At 42.4% G+C, this 15,995-nt stretch overlaps 1 protein-coding gene across 1 annotated transcript in view; it reads right to left on the reverse strand.

Moving 5' to 3' along the window:
• Window positions 1-508: 508 nt before the first annotated feature.
• Window positions 509-15,995, reverse strand: part of slc24a4b (solute carrier family 24 member 4b) — a 32,760-nt gene continuing 17,273 nt past the window's right edge. Inside the window, exons 3-17 of the mRNA XM_061091768.1 lie at window positions 13,905-13,981; window positions 11,785-11,859; window positions 11,603-11,687; window positions 11,351-11,454; window positions 10,764-10,838; window positions 10,637-10,662; window positions 10,460-10,513; window positions 7,853-8,007; window positions 5,722-5,891; window positions 5,384-5,525; window positions 3,742-3,908; window positions 2,933-3,047; window positions 1,731-1,843; window positions 1,506-1,571; window positions 509-658 (exon numbers count right to left, since the gene is read on the reverse strand). Coding sequence (XP_060947751.1) covers window positions 509-658; window positions 1,506-1,571; window positions 1,731-1,843; window positions 2,933-3,047; window positions 3,742-3,908; window positions 5,384-5,525; window positions 5,722-5,891; window positions 7,853-8,007; window positions 10,460-10,513; window positions 10,637-10,662; window positions 10,764-10,838; window positions 11,351-11,454; window positions 11,603-11,687; window positions 11,785-11,859; window positions 13,905-13,981 — 1,574 coding nt within the window. The remainder of the gene's footprint in view (window positions 659-1,505; window positions 1,572-1,730; window positions 1,844-2,932; window positions 3,048-3,741; window positions 3,909-5,383; window positions 5,526-5,721; window positions 5,892-7,852; window positions 8,008-10,459; window positions 10,514-10,636; window positions 10,663-10,763; window positions 10,839-11,350; window positions 11,455-11,602; window positions 11,688-11,784; window positions 11,860-13,904; window positions 13,982-15,995) is intronic.

Raw genomic sequence — 15,995 nt, forward strand, 5'->3', positions numbered from 1 at the left:
ACTTCAGGGAGACTTCACTCTACACGGGGATTTTGGTTGTTTTCTTTTTCCTTCACAGACTCGGGTTTGGTTTGTGGAAAGGCTTTGAAAATGTCGTGTGTGGAAATCTACAATGTGAACAATGAAAACACACGCCAACAATCAACAGGGGCACTTATGATTCTGGAGGTCCCCGACATCTAAAGGCATGCTAGAGGGGTAGAAAGTTAACAGGTGCACAGAGGAACTAAAGAATATACTGCAGTAACAGGCCGCGCCTGAAATAATGGACATTAAGGAGCTGCACTGAGACCAGAGGAGAAATAAGAGACACAGAATGGAGTCCTCTGTTACAGTGAACTCCCCCTGGAGGAATTGGATTCATATTTGGGACTTAAAGGATTACAAGTGGAGCACAGGGGAGGAAAGAGTCTGCAGATAGGTCCAGTATTATTGGAAAAAAAGAAAAATAGTTTGGGTTTGCTATGGGAGCATTGAGGTTTTGGTATCCACCGCATGCTGCTGTGCTCTAATCCTCTATGCACATGGGCAGGTTGACGAAGGTGAAGACGTTGTACTCGATCAGGATGGAGAAGCAGAGGAAAATGGCGTAAAGGACCAGGACGTAGATTCCCAGCTTCATGTCCAGCCTCCACTTATTAAAATGGATCCCCGTAACCTGCACACAAACACAGACAAACACATCACAGTTGAATTAATCTCTTTTCTGAGAATCATCTCAACACCATGACCTGGTCAGCCATTTAGAGCCTGGTCGGTAAAAAGAAGTCGGTCACAGACATGTTTTTATCTGCTAGTATGTTTTGGGATCCAGTAAAGATGTGTATTTATTTCATACCAAGATTGACATATTTGATTGTATTTGTGTTTTATTTTTTATTTAAATATATTCATGATAAAGTTTGATAATTACATTTTGGGGATGATGCCCTATTAAAAAAATACATGGTATCAGTAATTTCCCAAGATGTCCCCAATGGTATCCCCCGGTATCGGCCAATAACTGAAATTCCTGCATTAATAGAACACACATATTTTGCTTTTGTGCTTTATGTTCATTTCATGTTGCACTGAAGGGATAAAATGTGTGCGACTTCCTGAGCAGTACTCTGAATTTCATAAGGGGTCATTCTGGTTTATTTTCCGTGGTGGAAGGTCTCATGAGTAATTTATCATGGAATGCAGCGGAACTAGCTTCTCCCTGAATGTTTTTTCTGTTCAAGAAAAGTATATTATTACCGGATGATTTCTCACAGGAAAAGCAAAAAGACACAGAGTGCTTACGATACAGATTTCTACATTTTTATGAACCAATTACATAACCTGCCTCAGTCACTGCTGCATTGCAGTGCATGCGTTAGTGATGACAGCGGGCAAACAGGGATGTTAATAATTCATATAAAAATACTGTGGCTTATTACTTTAAGGTACACTACAGGTCGCTTTCCTGCAAACGGTCGACATGTGGCCCCAGTGAAACGTAAACATCATCAACTCTTGCTCACCGTTAGGCCCACGGAGCCCAGCAGCAGCACCACCGAGTACAACAGCCCCCGACTGTTAATCATCACCTGGCAACACACAGACGGGACAAAAGATCAGCAAGTCATCCACAGACGTTTTTTTTAATCTCATTTCTCAACGTGAGATATCAGGACCTTCTGGATTCTGTGGTTCCTAATACAAAGGGGGGGGGGGTGAGGCTGTTGCAGAGCAAATTGGCTCCTTACCACTGATCCGTAGCTGACACACATGGTCTGAATCGCCCAGGGAACCCCCAGTCCCACCAGAATATCAAACACGTTGCTGCCGATTGTGTTGGACACGGCCATGTCTCCCAGACCTGCAGCAAAACACAGAAAATCAAGTTAAATGTGAAGCTCGGACTGAAGTTTTCCCTCATTAGGGCGACGCCACACAATGTTTCCACCAGTTACTTACAGACCCACACAATACTCCCGTGTTTGTCTCTACTAGCTGCGAAAACACTGATTGAGTTAGACTATCCTGTTCCCTGCTGACAGTTGCCATAGCAACCAAGGACAGATGCCTACACTTCAGACTAATGAGGGTCTAGACGCCCCCCCCAGCTCAGGGACAGACTTATAAAACATTGTGGATGAACCCCAAAGAATCTTCACACGTGCGGAGAGATGTTTAAATTCTGCCTGGGAGGGAGGACACCGGGAACTTGTCCCCGTCTTCACCTCTTCTCCTTGATGCCTCAAGCATCAATCAATGTTTCTGCTGAAGTCGTTTCATTCCCATCACGTCTTCTTGGATTTCAGGTCAAATAAAGCACTTTATCTTCCAACTGATGTTTTACCTTCTGCTGTTCTCCACTTCCTGGTATTCACGAGGGCCCTAACCTTATTCAGGTGGCGACGCTGTAACGTCTATAAACAGCTCTGCACTACTTTGTTGCTCCCGGCCTTTGTATTACTGTGCACTCTCTTACGATTTATTGCCATGCAAACAGGGGGACAAAATACTTCCGGCTGCATCTCTGTAACTTACATTATGCTATGATGCACTAGATCTGAAGAAATACACCTTATCTGGATGTCTGCTAGTTTCACCGATTATAGCGAAAGTGCACAAACTCCATCTTTATGTAAACAGCTTAGAATACATACTTTTCCAGATAGACATATTTCTCTGTTTATCCACAAGGAGAAAGGAAGACCTCAGAAATCCCTCTTACATCAAACTACCACAAATAGGATTCATTTGTCATGTTTTCTTACTTTGATAATTCCCCCAACAAGACACGAGGGATCGCAAACGTGTACGAATTTTAAGGAAATGAGAATGTCCCCGGTTGACTAGTCCCATTAAATTCAACTTTCTCCTCTGGCTCTCTGCTGCATAATAAACCCTAATAAAACAACAGTCCATATATCTTTCAGGGGGGAGGGGGTGGGGGGCGCACCTTGCCGGGCCACGATGAGACTGGCTATGCAGTCCGGGACGCTGGTGCCTGCTGCCAGGAAAGTGATGCCCATGATGACATCAGGGATTCCCAGAGTGTAGCCGATTACAGTCACCTGAGAGAAACACACAGCGTCAGGGCTCAGGAATATCATCATCCGTTTGTGTGAGGAAAAGCTCATTCAGACCCTAATGTTTAACGATCCCTTAAACAGAACTGAACATTACTCAAGATTTGATATAGAACTGATTTGTGACTTGTTAATTTAGTATCAGTTTAACGCTAACCAGGATAGATAATGTGCAAGCTCAGGCCTTGTACTTTGTTGACTGTATTTATATACATAAGCACATACATAGAATTCAGTTGTATTTATGTACCTCCAATATTGTACCAATTCATTTTCATTGTACCTTTGTAGGTTTTGCTTTTGTCAGGCTTTCCTGATTTCTCATTTTAAATTAAGAACTGTAAACTTAATTTCAATTAATTATTAATATTCCAATTATTTATTTTTAGAATTGATTGATCATTTGTTTCTAAAATTTGTAAATGTCATCAAATGCCCATTTTGTTCAACCAACAAAGATATAATAAGAGAGAAGCTAATTTCCTCTCCGAGGACCAGCTGGAAATCATTTTGTTGACATTTTCACACTAGATTTTGAAGCCAAAATAATAAAAACTGTCATTAATACACTTTGTTGCCAACTCATGGTTTCACCTCTAACAACCTTACGTAAAACATTGATATGTCCCTGTGGATGCCTCATTCTGAAATGTTCAAAGTTCAATCTTCCTGCACTCACCATCCAGACCATGAAGTAGGAGAAGACTGCGATCCAGACAGTGGACAGGATGAAGGAGACCATGAAGAATCTCTCCCAGCGCGGCTTGGCACAGTTTGGCACGGTTAGGTACAGCAGCAGGAGCAGAGGCCACGAGATCAGCCACTTCAACCTGCTGCCGCAACCGTCTGCGGCAAAAACACACACCGGCATAAGAGATTAGCTCCTGTTCACTCAGATGACAAGTTTAAAAATACATAACCAGGATTCACTGTCACATTCATTATGACTTACATCACTGTCAACAAAACAGTTTAAGGTTACTGCTTCTGTTCAGAACAATTTCATTATTTAATTTTTCACTTTAAATATAATTTCTTCTCAAATTATGTGGAGAAACCTTCATGTCAAGCAAGTGATTGCTCTAAGCATTTCTATTTAACACGTCCATTCAAAAGCAGCATGAGGACTGAAGAGAGCTCAGTCCAGTGGCACCTTGAAAACAAGCAAGAACTTAAAGATTTTCATTCAAACAAACGTGTTCATGCACGACTATCGTAACATCTTCACAGCTAGTAGTAAAACAATCCCCCAAACAGCTGGTAGTTGAGTCCTCAAAACAACCACATTTTTACCACTGCAGTGGCTTCCTGTGTGTCAAAGGGTGAACTTTAAAAATATATATATACACTCATCTACGAAGCAACAAAAGGTCTCAGGCTCAAGATGCATCTCTGAGGTGCTCGTACGCTACAAAGAAATCCAGACTACAAAGAGAAGATTTAACTCAGTGTCCTCCTCAAATCCAAAACAAGCAGGATGAAGCAGATTTGAGTTTCTTTGCTGCACCTGAGCTCTGCTAAAACTGTCGGCTTATTTAGATCAGTTCCTGTTTGCTGCAGATTTACAAATAATTCAATTAAATAACTTCCTTTTAATCTTTTGTCTATTTTCAGGTGTTTTATTGAGAAATTGTTTCGGTGGATGTTTGGCAGTGCATAGGTGTGTCTTGTTTTTTGTCGCCTCAACCAAATTGCCTTTGGGATTAATACAGTTTAACGGTAACCTTCTGTGTCTCTGGTTTTATTGTCTTTTAAGTTAAATTGAGGTCTCATTAATGTTTTCTATGCGTCTGTGAAGCTCTTTGAATCGTCTCGTCTGAGTCAATAAGCTTCCTTCATTTTGCTTGCTAATCTTGTCTGTTCTATTTTTGCAGTGCACTCCTACAACATCTCTCTGTCATTGCTGTCAGTTCTGATGAAGTGGATAGAAATGGGATAGATGAATAAATAGTGTTAAAAAAAATTGGTGCAACTGATGAGATGCAGAGGAATATTTTATCCTTCTCACTAAAGTCAAAGCTTTTACTTTGACGGCCCTCTTCCTGTTTTGAGGCTCAAGCAGCACCTCCAACACCAAAAACCTGAGACTCCTCCCTTCCACTTCCTTTCTAGTCCAACTACACCCCCTCCCACTTTGATGGATTGGTCCAATTGAGCAGAGCTGTCCAACTAAAAAATACAAAAATAAAACCTCAAGTTTTTAAAATCAAATATTTGAGGTGAAACAGAATTATAAATATGTTGAATATGTCTAATATATAGCATCCAACCATGTGTGTCAAATCACACGCAGTCATCAAGTAAATACATGAGTCACATACTTGGAAGATGAAATGGTGAGATGGTTACATTTTCCTCCGTCTTCGTGGGTTTGTCCTCGGGCACGTTTCCGTTCTCGATTTCGACCTTGCCGTCGATCACTTGTGTCTCCACGCCGTTGGCAGCTTGGACCAACTTCTGACGCTTTCAGAAAAAAGAAACTAAGTCAAAGAGCACAGGAGCAGAGGCGCTGCTCATTTCACTGCTGATCCGTTGACATTACGTTCAGGGCAATTGTGTCGGGGTGTAATCAAAACATCTCAAAGCTGAAAATACAACAAAAAGAGAAACGTAACATTCCACGTCAGCTACTCAGTGGAGCAACAACGCGCTGCTGTACCTCTGTGATGATGAGGCGACTGGCCATGCGCAGACGGGTCTTGGGTCCAAAATGGCTGGTGACCATGACACGGAGCCCGGCCTCTGGGAACCTGTACTTTGAAGGGCTGGCGTTCATGATCTCGTCCACCATCACCACCGAGCCACGGCTGTAAGGCTTGGTGGGCTTCACTGAGGGGCGGAGGGACACATTTTAAAAAATATAGAACGGTAACAAATGGCCTCGCTGTGCATCAGTCGAGCAGAAAATCACACAAGCTGCGTTTTTTTTAATTCATTTTATATCAGTTTTGTGTCATTCAAGTTATTTAATGGATACCTTCCAGCTGGAGTGCTTTGTCACGCTGGTTAAAGAGTAATATAAAACAAGTTTAATCATAAGTCAATTATGTCTCATTAGCAAAAGTGCCAATTAAAACTTTATGAGACTAAACAGAGCTTATTTTTAAAAGGGGAATAACCATCAAGAGGAACACTACACTATAAACACTATCCTGTAGTGCTACAGTTTCCTGCGCCAAGTTATTAAGGGATATTAATGGCTGCTGAATCAGAGACATTCTGTCACTATATCAGAGTTAAAGCTGCAATACACTATGTTTTTTCATGTCAAGATATATTCCTATTACTCTAAATCACAGCGAGTCGTGGATGTGGATGGTTCAATATCCACACAAATCACAACCAGAGAGTAAAAACGTCCCCTAAACAACCGCAGGGATGTCGGGTCGGAGGTTTTTCCAAAGATCTGGAAATAACTTCTCCTTTCACTCCGATCCCTCATTTGATCCTATGCAGTTTCTCTCGATGGCTTCCTGATGCTTGTGTCCAAGGGAAGGGATTCTGGGTAATAAGGTGTGATTGAGGGTTGAGGTTTATTTTATGAAATTGAGATTACTTCAATCCTGCATATATATGAAGAATGTGGCACGACGATATAAAGTAATGTGGAAGGTGACTTGCAGATCTGAAGAAAGGCCTTCATCTTTTTTAGATTTTAACAAATTCAGTCACAACAGGAGCAGTTAAAAAATCTGATCTTGATGGAGTGGCAGATTCAGAGTCATGCTTTCCTCCACTTCCCTCTCTGCTCATAGAGGAAAGGACGAGTGTAAACTCTGTCACCCCACGACTCAGCAGCGTTGAATCTTTGGCCCGCTCAGTTCACAAGTTCACAAGATTTATTCATTTTTTACTACCGAACTTCAAATAACTTTCTCAAATTGCCTGGTGCAGCTTTGGAGTTTCTCTGCCAGTTGTGAATATTTATGGACTGACTTGGAGATTGATTTCAGAATCTGTGACCGCTTGCATCCTTGACCTCACAACCTTCGACTATTATTCAAACCTTAACTTCAGATAATCTCTGTTCTGACAATACATTCTGTAAAAAGATTTTATTGGCATCACATAACTCTTCATTTGCTCTCTGCAATAAGATACAGCGTATGGGGAATAATAAGTTCTACAGTGTGCTTATTATTTTAGCCTTAATTGGACTTATTATGCATGCAAGAATGCACATAAATTAACTGTGTAAACAGAGCTGGCATCAACATTTCCTCTTGTGAAATTCATTACCACTTCAGGAGTGAGTGGGTCTGCGCCCCAGAGACCGGCAGAGATAAAGAAGTGTGCGAGCTGAAAGAACTGGCAAACACAGCAACACAACACTGTTGACAACAAAGCAAGACAAGTTTTAGTAAGGCTAAACAGACAGGCATGTTAGAACTAAAGCAGCCAAAGTGGGAAGAGTTAAACGTCTCAGGTTAAATGTCAGAGAAGGAAGTTTTTGAAAAGTCAAAGGGCTGGAAGAGAAGAAGAGGCAACGAGGAGGTAAAAGCCAAAAATGATATTAGAGACAGAAAATCCCTCTCAAGATCATGAATCTTGTTAATAAATTCATACAAAATCCTGAATGTAATAGTATCAATCAAAGATGATCGGGGTCAATCTTCTCCTCTGTTAGCAAGGAAGCAAATTAGCTTATTTCCCAGTTTGAGCGGAAGGAATTCCAGTTAGTTCAGCAGAAAGAGGCAGAGGGGGAAGCCACGATTTTGCAGAATCACATGTCTGATTGATTCTCTGGCAGAGAACAGTCTTGGGTACCCGGCCTGTCTGGTTAACCTTACCTTTTGAGAGTAAAGGCAATGTCGGGTTGTCATCCCAAACATAGTCATAACTAGTATTACCATCCTCCATCTCACTGCTGGCCGCAGCGTTACCATTCGCCACGTTCTTCTTCTTCTTCGTCCCCATGAAAAACCTCTGCATGCTGGAGTTGAATCTAGTAAACAGATGGAGCATAATCCCAACATTAGAGACGCTGAAACAGTTCAGACAAGTCCCAGAAAGACACAAACAAGATTAAAGAAAAAGTGTCAGGATTCAAATTGGTAAAATAAGGTTTAAAAGGATGAGCTGCAGATGAAAAGGCTCCCACTCTTTGAAATATAGCACGTATGAATTAGTTAAAGTAAAGTGTTTACCCGCCATACTGCTGTTATAATGAACGTACAGCTAAGGTGGCCTACTTTCTGAAAACCAGCATCAGCATTAAAGAAAAAATGGATGAAATGCGCTTTTTCTGCATTAGTACAGAAATCTGAAATGCTCACAGAACCAATCAGAAGACTTTCATCAGCGGCGTCCATGAGACCATTAGAGAGCATCGCATGAAAAACACCGAGCTGCTGCCTTTTAACATAATGTGCTGAGCGGTACTCGGGTTCCACCATCAAAAGCAAACGTTTCAACTGAATGTGCTTCAGTGCACATATAGAAAGATTCACTTCTATCATTTAAATTCCACATTTTACTTGATATTCACTTTATGTGTGTGAGCTACGAGTCCAAGCATTGAAATTGTTATGTTTTTGTACAGATTGTTAAGTACAGAGGCCAAAATACAGCACAAAACAATTAACGATTAATAATCTTACCTCACATGAAAAGAGAAAAATTCAAAACCATGGTTTTTTTTGCATAACTTAAAACTTCTGATTCTAATCATAATGTCAATTCTCCATACATTGCCCAGCAATACTAAATTGGGTAACAGTATCTAAACCACGTTGTTAGCTAGGTCATGCTACTTAAAAGGTTTGTTTTGTTCGTGAAATGACACTGAATCTAATTATTCCTTAAATTTTAAAGTCACGAAAAACAGATACTTGCTTTTGAAGTTGGAGCTAAAGAAACTGCTTTTTTAAGGAGCACATTTATCAATTTTGGCCCAATTAAACTTAACAAAACTTATTCTCCACTGTATAAGCCGATTTTTGTAATTAGGTTGCCTTTTCGTGTCCTCTCATTTTGCCGCACGTGAGCCGTATGCTTGGAAAAGCAGCCGAGCCCTGGAAGGTCACCTCGGAGCAGAGCTGGTGTTGTATTGAACCCACTCTGCTCCATTTTGAACGGCCCCAAAGTGTCGGTGGGTATTTTTGGACAGGGGAGACATAACAGCGTTTCCTACAGCGGGCACTTTTTTTTCTCCCTCTCCTCCAAATGAGAAAGGAGGGGTGATCCGGTTAAGCCTGTGCTCTTAGCCACTGCAGAGGGAGAAAGATTAAACTCTTATGGCAGCGAGAGAGCAGACTGCTGCTGAGTGTAACACAGATTACCAGCTGGGCAGTCTGGACTGTGAAGACACAACGTGATGTAAGAGGAGGCTGCAGACGCCCCAACACGCTCAATACAGTAAAAAGACAGGGGAGCAGATTGTAACCCCCAAAATGATTCAGGTAACCATGGACACGATTCACTTCTATCGCTTTAATCATGATCAAAACCCTCATAGCTAACTATGACAGAATCATGACTTACCTCCACCAAGAAGTTTATGCTTTCACACGTATCCATTTGTTTGAACAGATTCCATTGACAGTTATTAAAACGACATTTTCCCCAAGTTCCCAGGTGATACTTCATGGATCTTGGTAAGAAACAAATCTGGCATATTAAAGTGCCAGAGTATAAAATTTAGGTGAAAGGGATCTATTGGCAGAAAATTAATATATCATAATCCTGGTGATGTTGTCACTCGTGTGTTTCATCTAAATTGCACAAATTATTCTTGTCTTTACCCCTCGAATGGGCCCTTTATAGTGAAATACTTTATATTTACATCAAGAGAGGGTCTTCTCGCTAGGGGCTGACATGTTTTTTACAGTACTTCAAACTGGACAAACTTTCATGTTGGAAGTAGAGTGTGAGGTGAGGGGTATTCAGCTGTAACATGAAACTTCACCACTAGATGTCACTAAACTCTTCACACATAACCTTTAAGGGGACTGACATCAATTTATATGTGCAGCTTGATTTAATTCAAGGGGACTGTCGGACCTTGGCGGAGTTATGCCCTCTACTGAGGACCATTAGTTACACGTGACTTTTAAAGTTAATTATTAGGTGAAGTGAACTCTAATTTGTCCGAGTTGAACCAAAACGCATCGTAGAAATCGTACTTTGCTGCAGCTTGATTCAGTGGAGCAGCAACATGTTTCACCAGAAGTGCTCCCGAGTGGAATCTGCTGCCAACATCTGGACGGGGGGGACGTGACAGAGACACCCCCCCTCCAGCTGGATACCCACCCTCCTCTCGTTGGCCATCCTCAGAGGCTCACAGGTGTTAGTGTGTGTGTGCATTTCTCCCCGACGCACACACTCAGCCTCTTATGGCCACGGTGTCACACAACTTGCCGAGAACCAATTTATGAATATGAATGTGCAGAACTCACTTCATGACGAGGATGTACCCAGCGTACATGAGTACCAACACCAAGCTCTCCCACCTGATGAAAACAAAAGTAAAAGGTGGAGGAATGAATATACAACAAACTACAAATTAATAAGAATATCCCAAATATTTTAGATTATGCAATTGTTAGAAATTAGGGCAGAAGAGCCAAACTTACCAAACTATCTTCCCGTCGTAGATGAACTGAAAAATGGGAAACACTTCTCTTAGATTAAATGGAACGACATTGAAAGAAGAAAGTGCCAGTGGGATTCCACTGTAAATAATGCATGTGTTGAGCTTACTGCAATCAAAGCCAAGACGGACAGGGTGTAGTAGAAGGAATCCCTGAAAACAGCCCACCAGGTCAGTATCACCACCTGAGGGTTCACAGGGAAAAGTGCAGATATTTATTATTCTAAGTTTGACGGAGTACTTTGATAATTACACTATAAACCGCATATGATGCATATATTGGATTTGACTGTAGGAGAAGGGGGCAAATCTGAATTATTATCAGTTTATGTCTCTAGAGTTTCATTCTCCACTCTCCACTTAAACCAGGGCTGAGAAAACTAACTGAGGCAGATGGCTTTGTTTCCCCTCAGCGAAAAGGAACTTCTGCTACACATGTGCTATAAATAAACAGGATGATGCAGCCACAGCGGTAAGTCACTCCCTCACACACACACACACACACACACACACACACACACACACACACACACACACACACACACACACACACACACACACACACACACACACACACACACACACACACACACACACACACACACACACACACACACACACACACACACACACACACACACACACACACACACACACACACACACACACACACACACACACAAACACAAACACACACCTGTCCAGCGAAGATCCCGCAGACACCAATGATGCAGAGGATGTTGAAGACTGCTGAGCCAACGATGGTGCCCACCCCCACGTCGCCATGGGTGATGAAGACACCTGCACACAGGGAGACGGCCAATCAGAATCAGCAGTGACACCAACCATCTGGGAATGTCGTGCATGCACACCCGGTATAGATGTGTGTGTAGCAATGTGTGTGTGTGTGTGTGTGTGTGTGTGTGTGTGTGTGTGTGTGTGTCTTTACCAATGACAGATGCAAAGAGCTCTGGTGCAGAACTGCCAGCTGCCATGAAGGTGGCTCCGGCAACATCTTCACTCAGATCGAGTTTCTGCGGAAAACAACACAAAGACGGGCGTCTCATGCAGACAGGCCAGCGTTGTGTTCCTCAAACACTGAAAGATGAAAGACTACAAAGAACCCTGTACCTCACAGATCTTCTCCAGCGCTGTCACAAAGTACTCGTCGCACACTATAGCGAGGGCCAGGAACATGTAGAGGGTCTGCGGACAGAGTCAAGTTTGAGCGTGAGAGAGATAGAGAGAGAGAGAGAGAGAGAGAGAGAGAAGGGCAAAACAGAAATGGGAGTAAATGTCTGTGTGCATGTTAATAAATCAGTGACTAGAGATTTGGCAGAGCAGAGATGTTCTTGGGCTAAAGGACGAGTGAAGGGGAATTTAAAGCACAGCACCCACTTAAATTTAAAAAACGGCATTAAATTAAACCGTCAGTTCAGTAGCGAGACGTTTTCCCTTACAATGTAAAATACCTACGGGACCTGCAAACCACTGCTGCGTGTGTGTGTGTGTGTGTGTGGGAGGGAGGGGGGGGGCTGCTATTTCAGTAGCTGAGGAGAGAGATCTATAAATTATAGATCAGCTGTGACATCATCAAGGCCAGGCAGCTGTGGCAGGCGTGCTCTGCTCTATGCTATCCACAGGGGGCAGTGCAGGACCGCAGTGCACACACGCACACACACACTTTGTCCTCGGCTCTGTGTTGAAGCCAGGACAATAAGTCATGTTTGTATTGAGTCATATATTCGAGTGTGCAGAATAAAGTCTGAGGAAAGGTTCAGTCGAGAGAACAGGATCTTTAAAATCTCAGCTACTTACATTGAAGAATAAACAAACCTGACTAGACTAGGAAAGCCTTTAGGATCATAATATTTCATTTGTGGGGATTTTATGAGCAGTATCTCATATTAGAACTTATTTCAATTTAACTCATGCATATCCAAGTGTTAAAATACTATTTAAAGCCATTTTATTTTCTATATATTTTTTGGTTTTTGTTCGTAAGGGGCCAAGATGAGACTTTCGGCTCCTTGTTAGTCTTTTCAGTATGAAATTCTCTTTACCTGTCCCTGTTCAAGGTTTCCTTTGCTGAGCAGCAGCGAAGGGTTTGTGAAAGGATTTTTTACTAAAAAGTAAAACTATCCTTTACTCCAACAATAATAACACATTACAAAGCTTCAGCACTTCTCCAGCAGTAAATTGAAAGCTTTGTAGAATTTCATTTACAGGTGATAAAATTTCAATTAATTTGAATTAGATTACCGATGCAGTGGAGGTTGTGTTCCTCTGCGTTTGTGTGTTAGTTACCAACGTTACCACAGTCGTTACGCCAAAGTCAGACGAGCTTAACATGAAGCAATATAAACAACGGTTTTCAGCACCTCAAACTCCTTTTGCTTAATCCTCACCTTATCTGCGACCATTTCAAACAATACTGCGTACACCAAGAGAAGCGCCGCCGTATTTATGAAGCTTTCCAATTCACTCAGAGTTCAAGCTCTCCTTTTAGAGACCATCATCTTTTTATGACACTCCAAGTAATAAAATGAAACGAACGGCTGCTCGCGGTGCCTCTGTTGTGATAATGTGCGTTCAGACCATGATGCTGATCTACAGTATAAATGCACTTACACAAATGATTTACATCAGCGGTGCGGTTAGGTCAGTAAACCTAGCTGTTGAGGATATTATCCTAAATGCTTTATTCGCTTGTTATTCTTTCCCTATTTACCTTCGGCCTTCATTGTTGTGGATTGGTTCCTCGGTTTGGTTTTTGCAAGAACCACGCAAAATGTAGCCGACAGATTTCCACCAAACATGGGAGGATCGTACGGAGACCAAAAAATAAGAAAACTGAATTTTGGCGTAGATCTGGACAAGGGGTCAAATATGGAAATTTATTTGAATCACTTTCTTAAACATTGCAAATTTGGGCTTTTTTTCCTCTAAATTCTTGCAGATTTCCTAGAGACTAATTTATACATGTATATACTTTTATTGGAGTGATATCTATGAGTGTACAGCCTTGATGAGGTTTGTGCTGTGCTGTTCCAGTATAGGATATTGTTTTCACAAAAACCTGGGTGCATGCTGGTTTTAATAAGATCATAACGTTCCCACGAGTTATCTTTTAAAAATCTGGCTTGGCAGAAACAACTCTCATAACCCCAATTTACCTTCCGGGCTTTAAAAGCCAGTAAAGCAGTTACTAGCTACGTGAAAAGCTTCTAAATCCAACCAAGTATTCTTACCGCCACAATGTGCAGCATAATGGCCCCGCTCTTTCTTTCTGGATTGGTGAAAATGTCACCGGGGAACTCGTGTATTGCTGCGGAGAGAAGGAAAAGTCAGGGTCAGCACACATCAGCAGCATGACACTACATGTTCCTGAGAGGACGGTGTGAATTCATAGCGGATGTCGGGCTCCAGGGAACCGGCCTGGCTGCCCCGAGGCTCAGCTGGCTGAGAGTCACTTCGTTTTGTTGTGGCACCCAAGGCACAGTTACTCCTTCTCTAATATCGCTTTCCACTGGATTATGTATTACAGCAAAAGTGTCTTGTTTACCGAAAAAAGGGGGAAAAAAAAACCAGGGCATAACAGCCAGAAAGGGTCAAATGCAAATCAAGTAGCTGCCTGTGATCATCCGAAAAATGTCTTGAAACCCAGACATCAAAGGGTTTGAATTATCAAAAAGGACTGAGATGGTTTGAAATATTCACTTCAAATCCATATTCTCCTCGTGGTATGTCACACACCCCTAACAACCGATGATTTCATATCTATTCATGGAAAAGAGAGAATTAAGCATCAAAATGTTTAAAAAAAAAAAACAGTTGTAAAAAGCTTGAGCTATATCAGGAGCCTGAAGTCAGACTGAGTTAAAGCAGGGGGCAGAAAACCGTCTCGTGCCGAGGACTCGTCATCCACCATCCAGAGCTCCAGCTGGAACCCAGTGTGATAGTGGTACCACCAGACGGCTCAGATCTCTGGGAGCACGGCCGCACCACAGTGCACCTGGCTGGGGAGCAGAGCTGGCCGTCCCCCCCCCTGGCCCCCCCGGCCCCTGTGGGGAACAGCCTCTGCCCGGCCGACCTGTCCCCGTTGGCCTGCAGCCTCTCATCTCGTCTTGCTTTGTAACAAGCCGGTAACATTACCGGTATGCTGCTTACATAAGACACATCTATCTGAGCTGCAGTCACACAGCAGCCAGCTACTCTCTCTCTCTCTCTGAGGCGGTTCTCAGGCCCAGCGGAGCTTTGAGCTAAATGCCAAGATCAGCATGCTAACGTGCTCACACTGACAAACATGTTAGTTCAGTGTATTAGCATGCTAACATGTACAAATTAGCACAAAAAACTAGCTAAAGCTGGAGGCTACTGGGAATGTGTTTGGTTTTACAGACATTTGGTCACAAACCCAAAATATTTGAGGAATTCACCTGATGAAGGCGCAAGATGAGAAAGATCAGTAGAGACAGAAAAGGGAAGTGATTATAAAAATCCTCCTGAGCAACATGGATGCTAATAAGCAAATCGAAAAACAAAATTAATGAGAAACTTTGGGTTTCTTGTGGCTCTACATGTTACAGGATCCTTAAGGTCACTGGGATTCCTCGTCTGGGAACCATGAACGTGTACAAAACCTCATTGTCATCCAGCCAAGAATTACCAGTTCAGAATGGACACAAGTCCCTAGAGACAAACACAAACATGCCAATTTCTTAGAATGACAAACACGATGTGACCAATCAAATCTCTTCATTTCATCCGACATGGAGATGCATGGTTGTTCTCTTGAAGGACTTTCTGTCCAGACATTCAGGATTTTGCCGCACATACCATCAGATCAATCAGATTAACAATGGAACAAACAAAGAGAAGCTCACTTCATGGCAAGGATGATTCAATCAGTCACACATCCGAGTGTGAACGGCAATTCAACTCTCAGTTGATCGTCAGCTGACTCCTTCACAACATAAAACCATCAATAGATCGATTGCGAAATCCACAAAGTTCCTTTTTCCACAGTTGCTAGAATGCAAATAGATTTAAAACCCTTCTCTTCTCTTCCATGAATGCGTAATGCGCTGGAAAAACAATGCTGTTTACAAGATTTGGGCCCTTGTCACATATGGGCCCGTGAAGTGGAACAGTGCTCACCTGAGACCTCTCGCTGCATCTGTCCCCACCTCGCCGACGCCTGTGTTGATGACGCTCGGTGATGTGCACACATGACTGAATCGGCGCAGCGTTTGGAACACTGCACAGGCAAATCAAATACTCCACAGGATGCAAGTCTGGGTCCACTTAACCAACGTGCATTGCTCCTGGATTTCATTCCA

The sequence above is a fragment of the Limanda limanda genome, chromosome 18 (genome assembly GCF_963576545.1).
Source record: "Limanda limanda chromosome 18, fLimLim1.1, whole genome shotgun sequence".
Lineage (NCBI taxonomy): Eukaryota > Metazoa > Chordata > Actinopteri > Pleuronectiformes > Pleuronectidae > Limanda > Limanda limanda.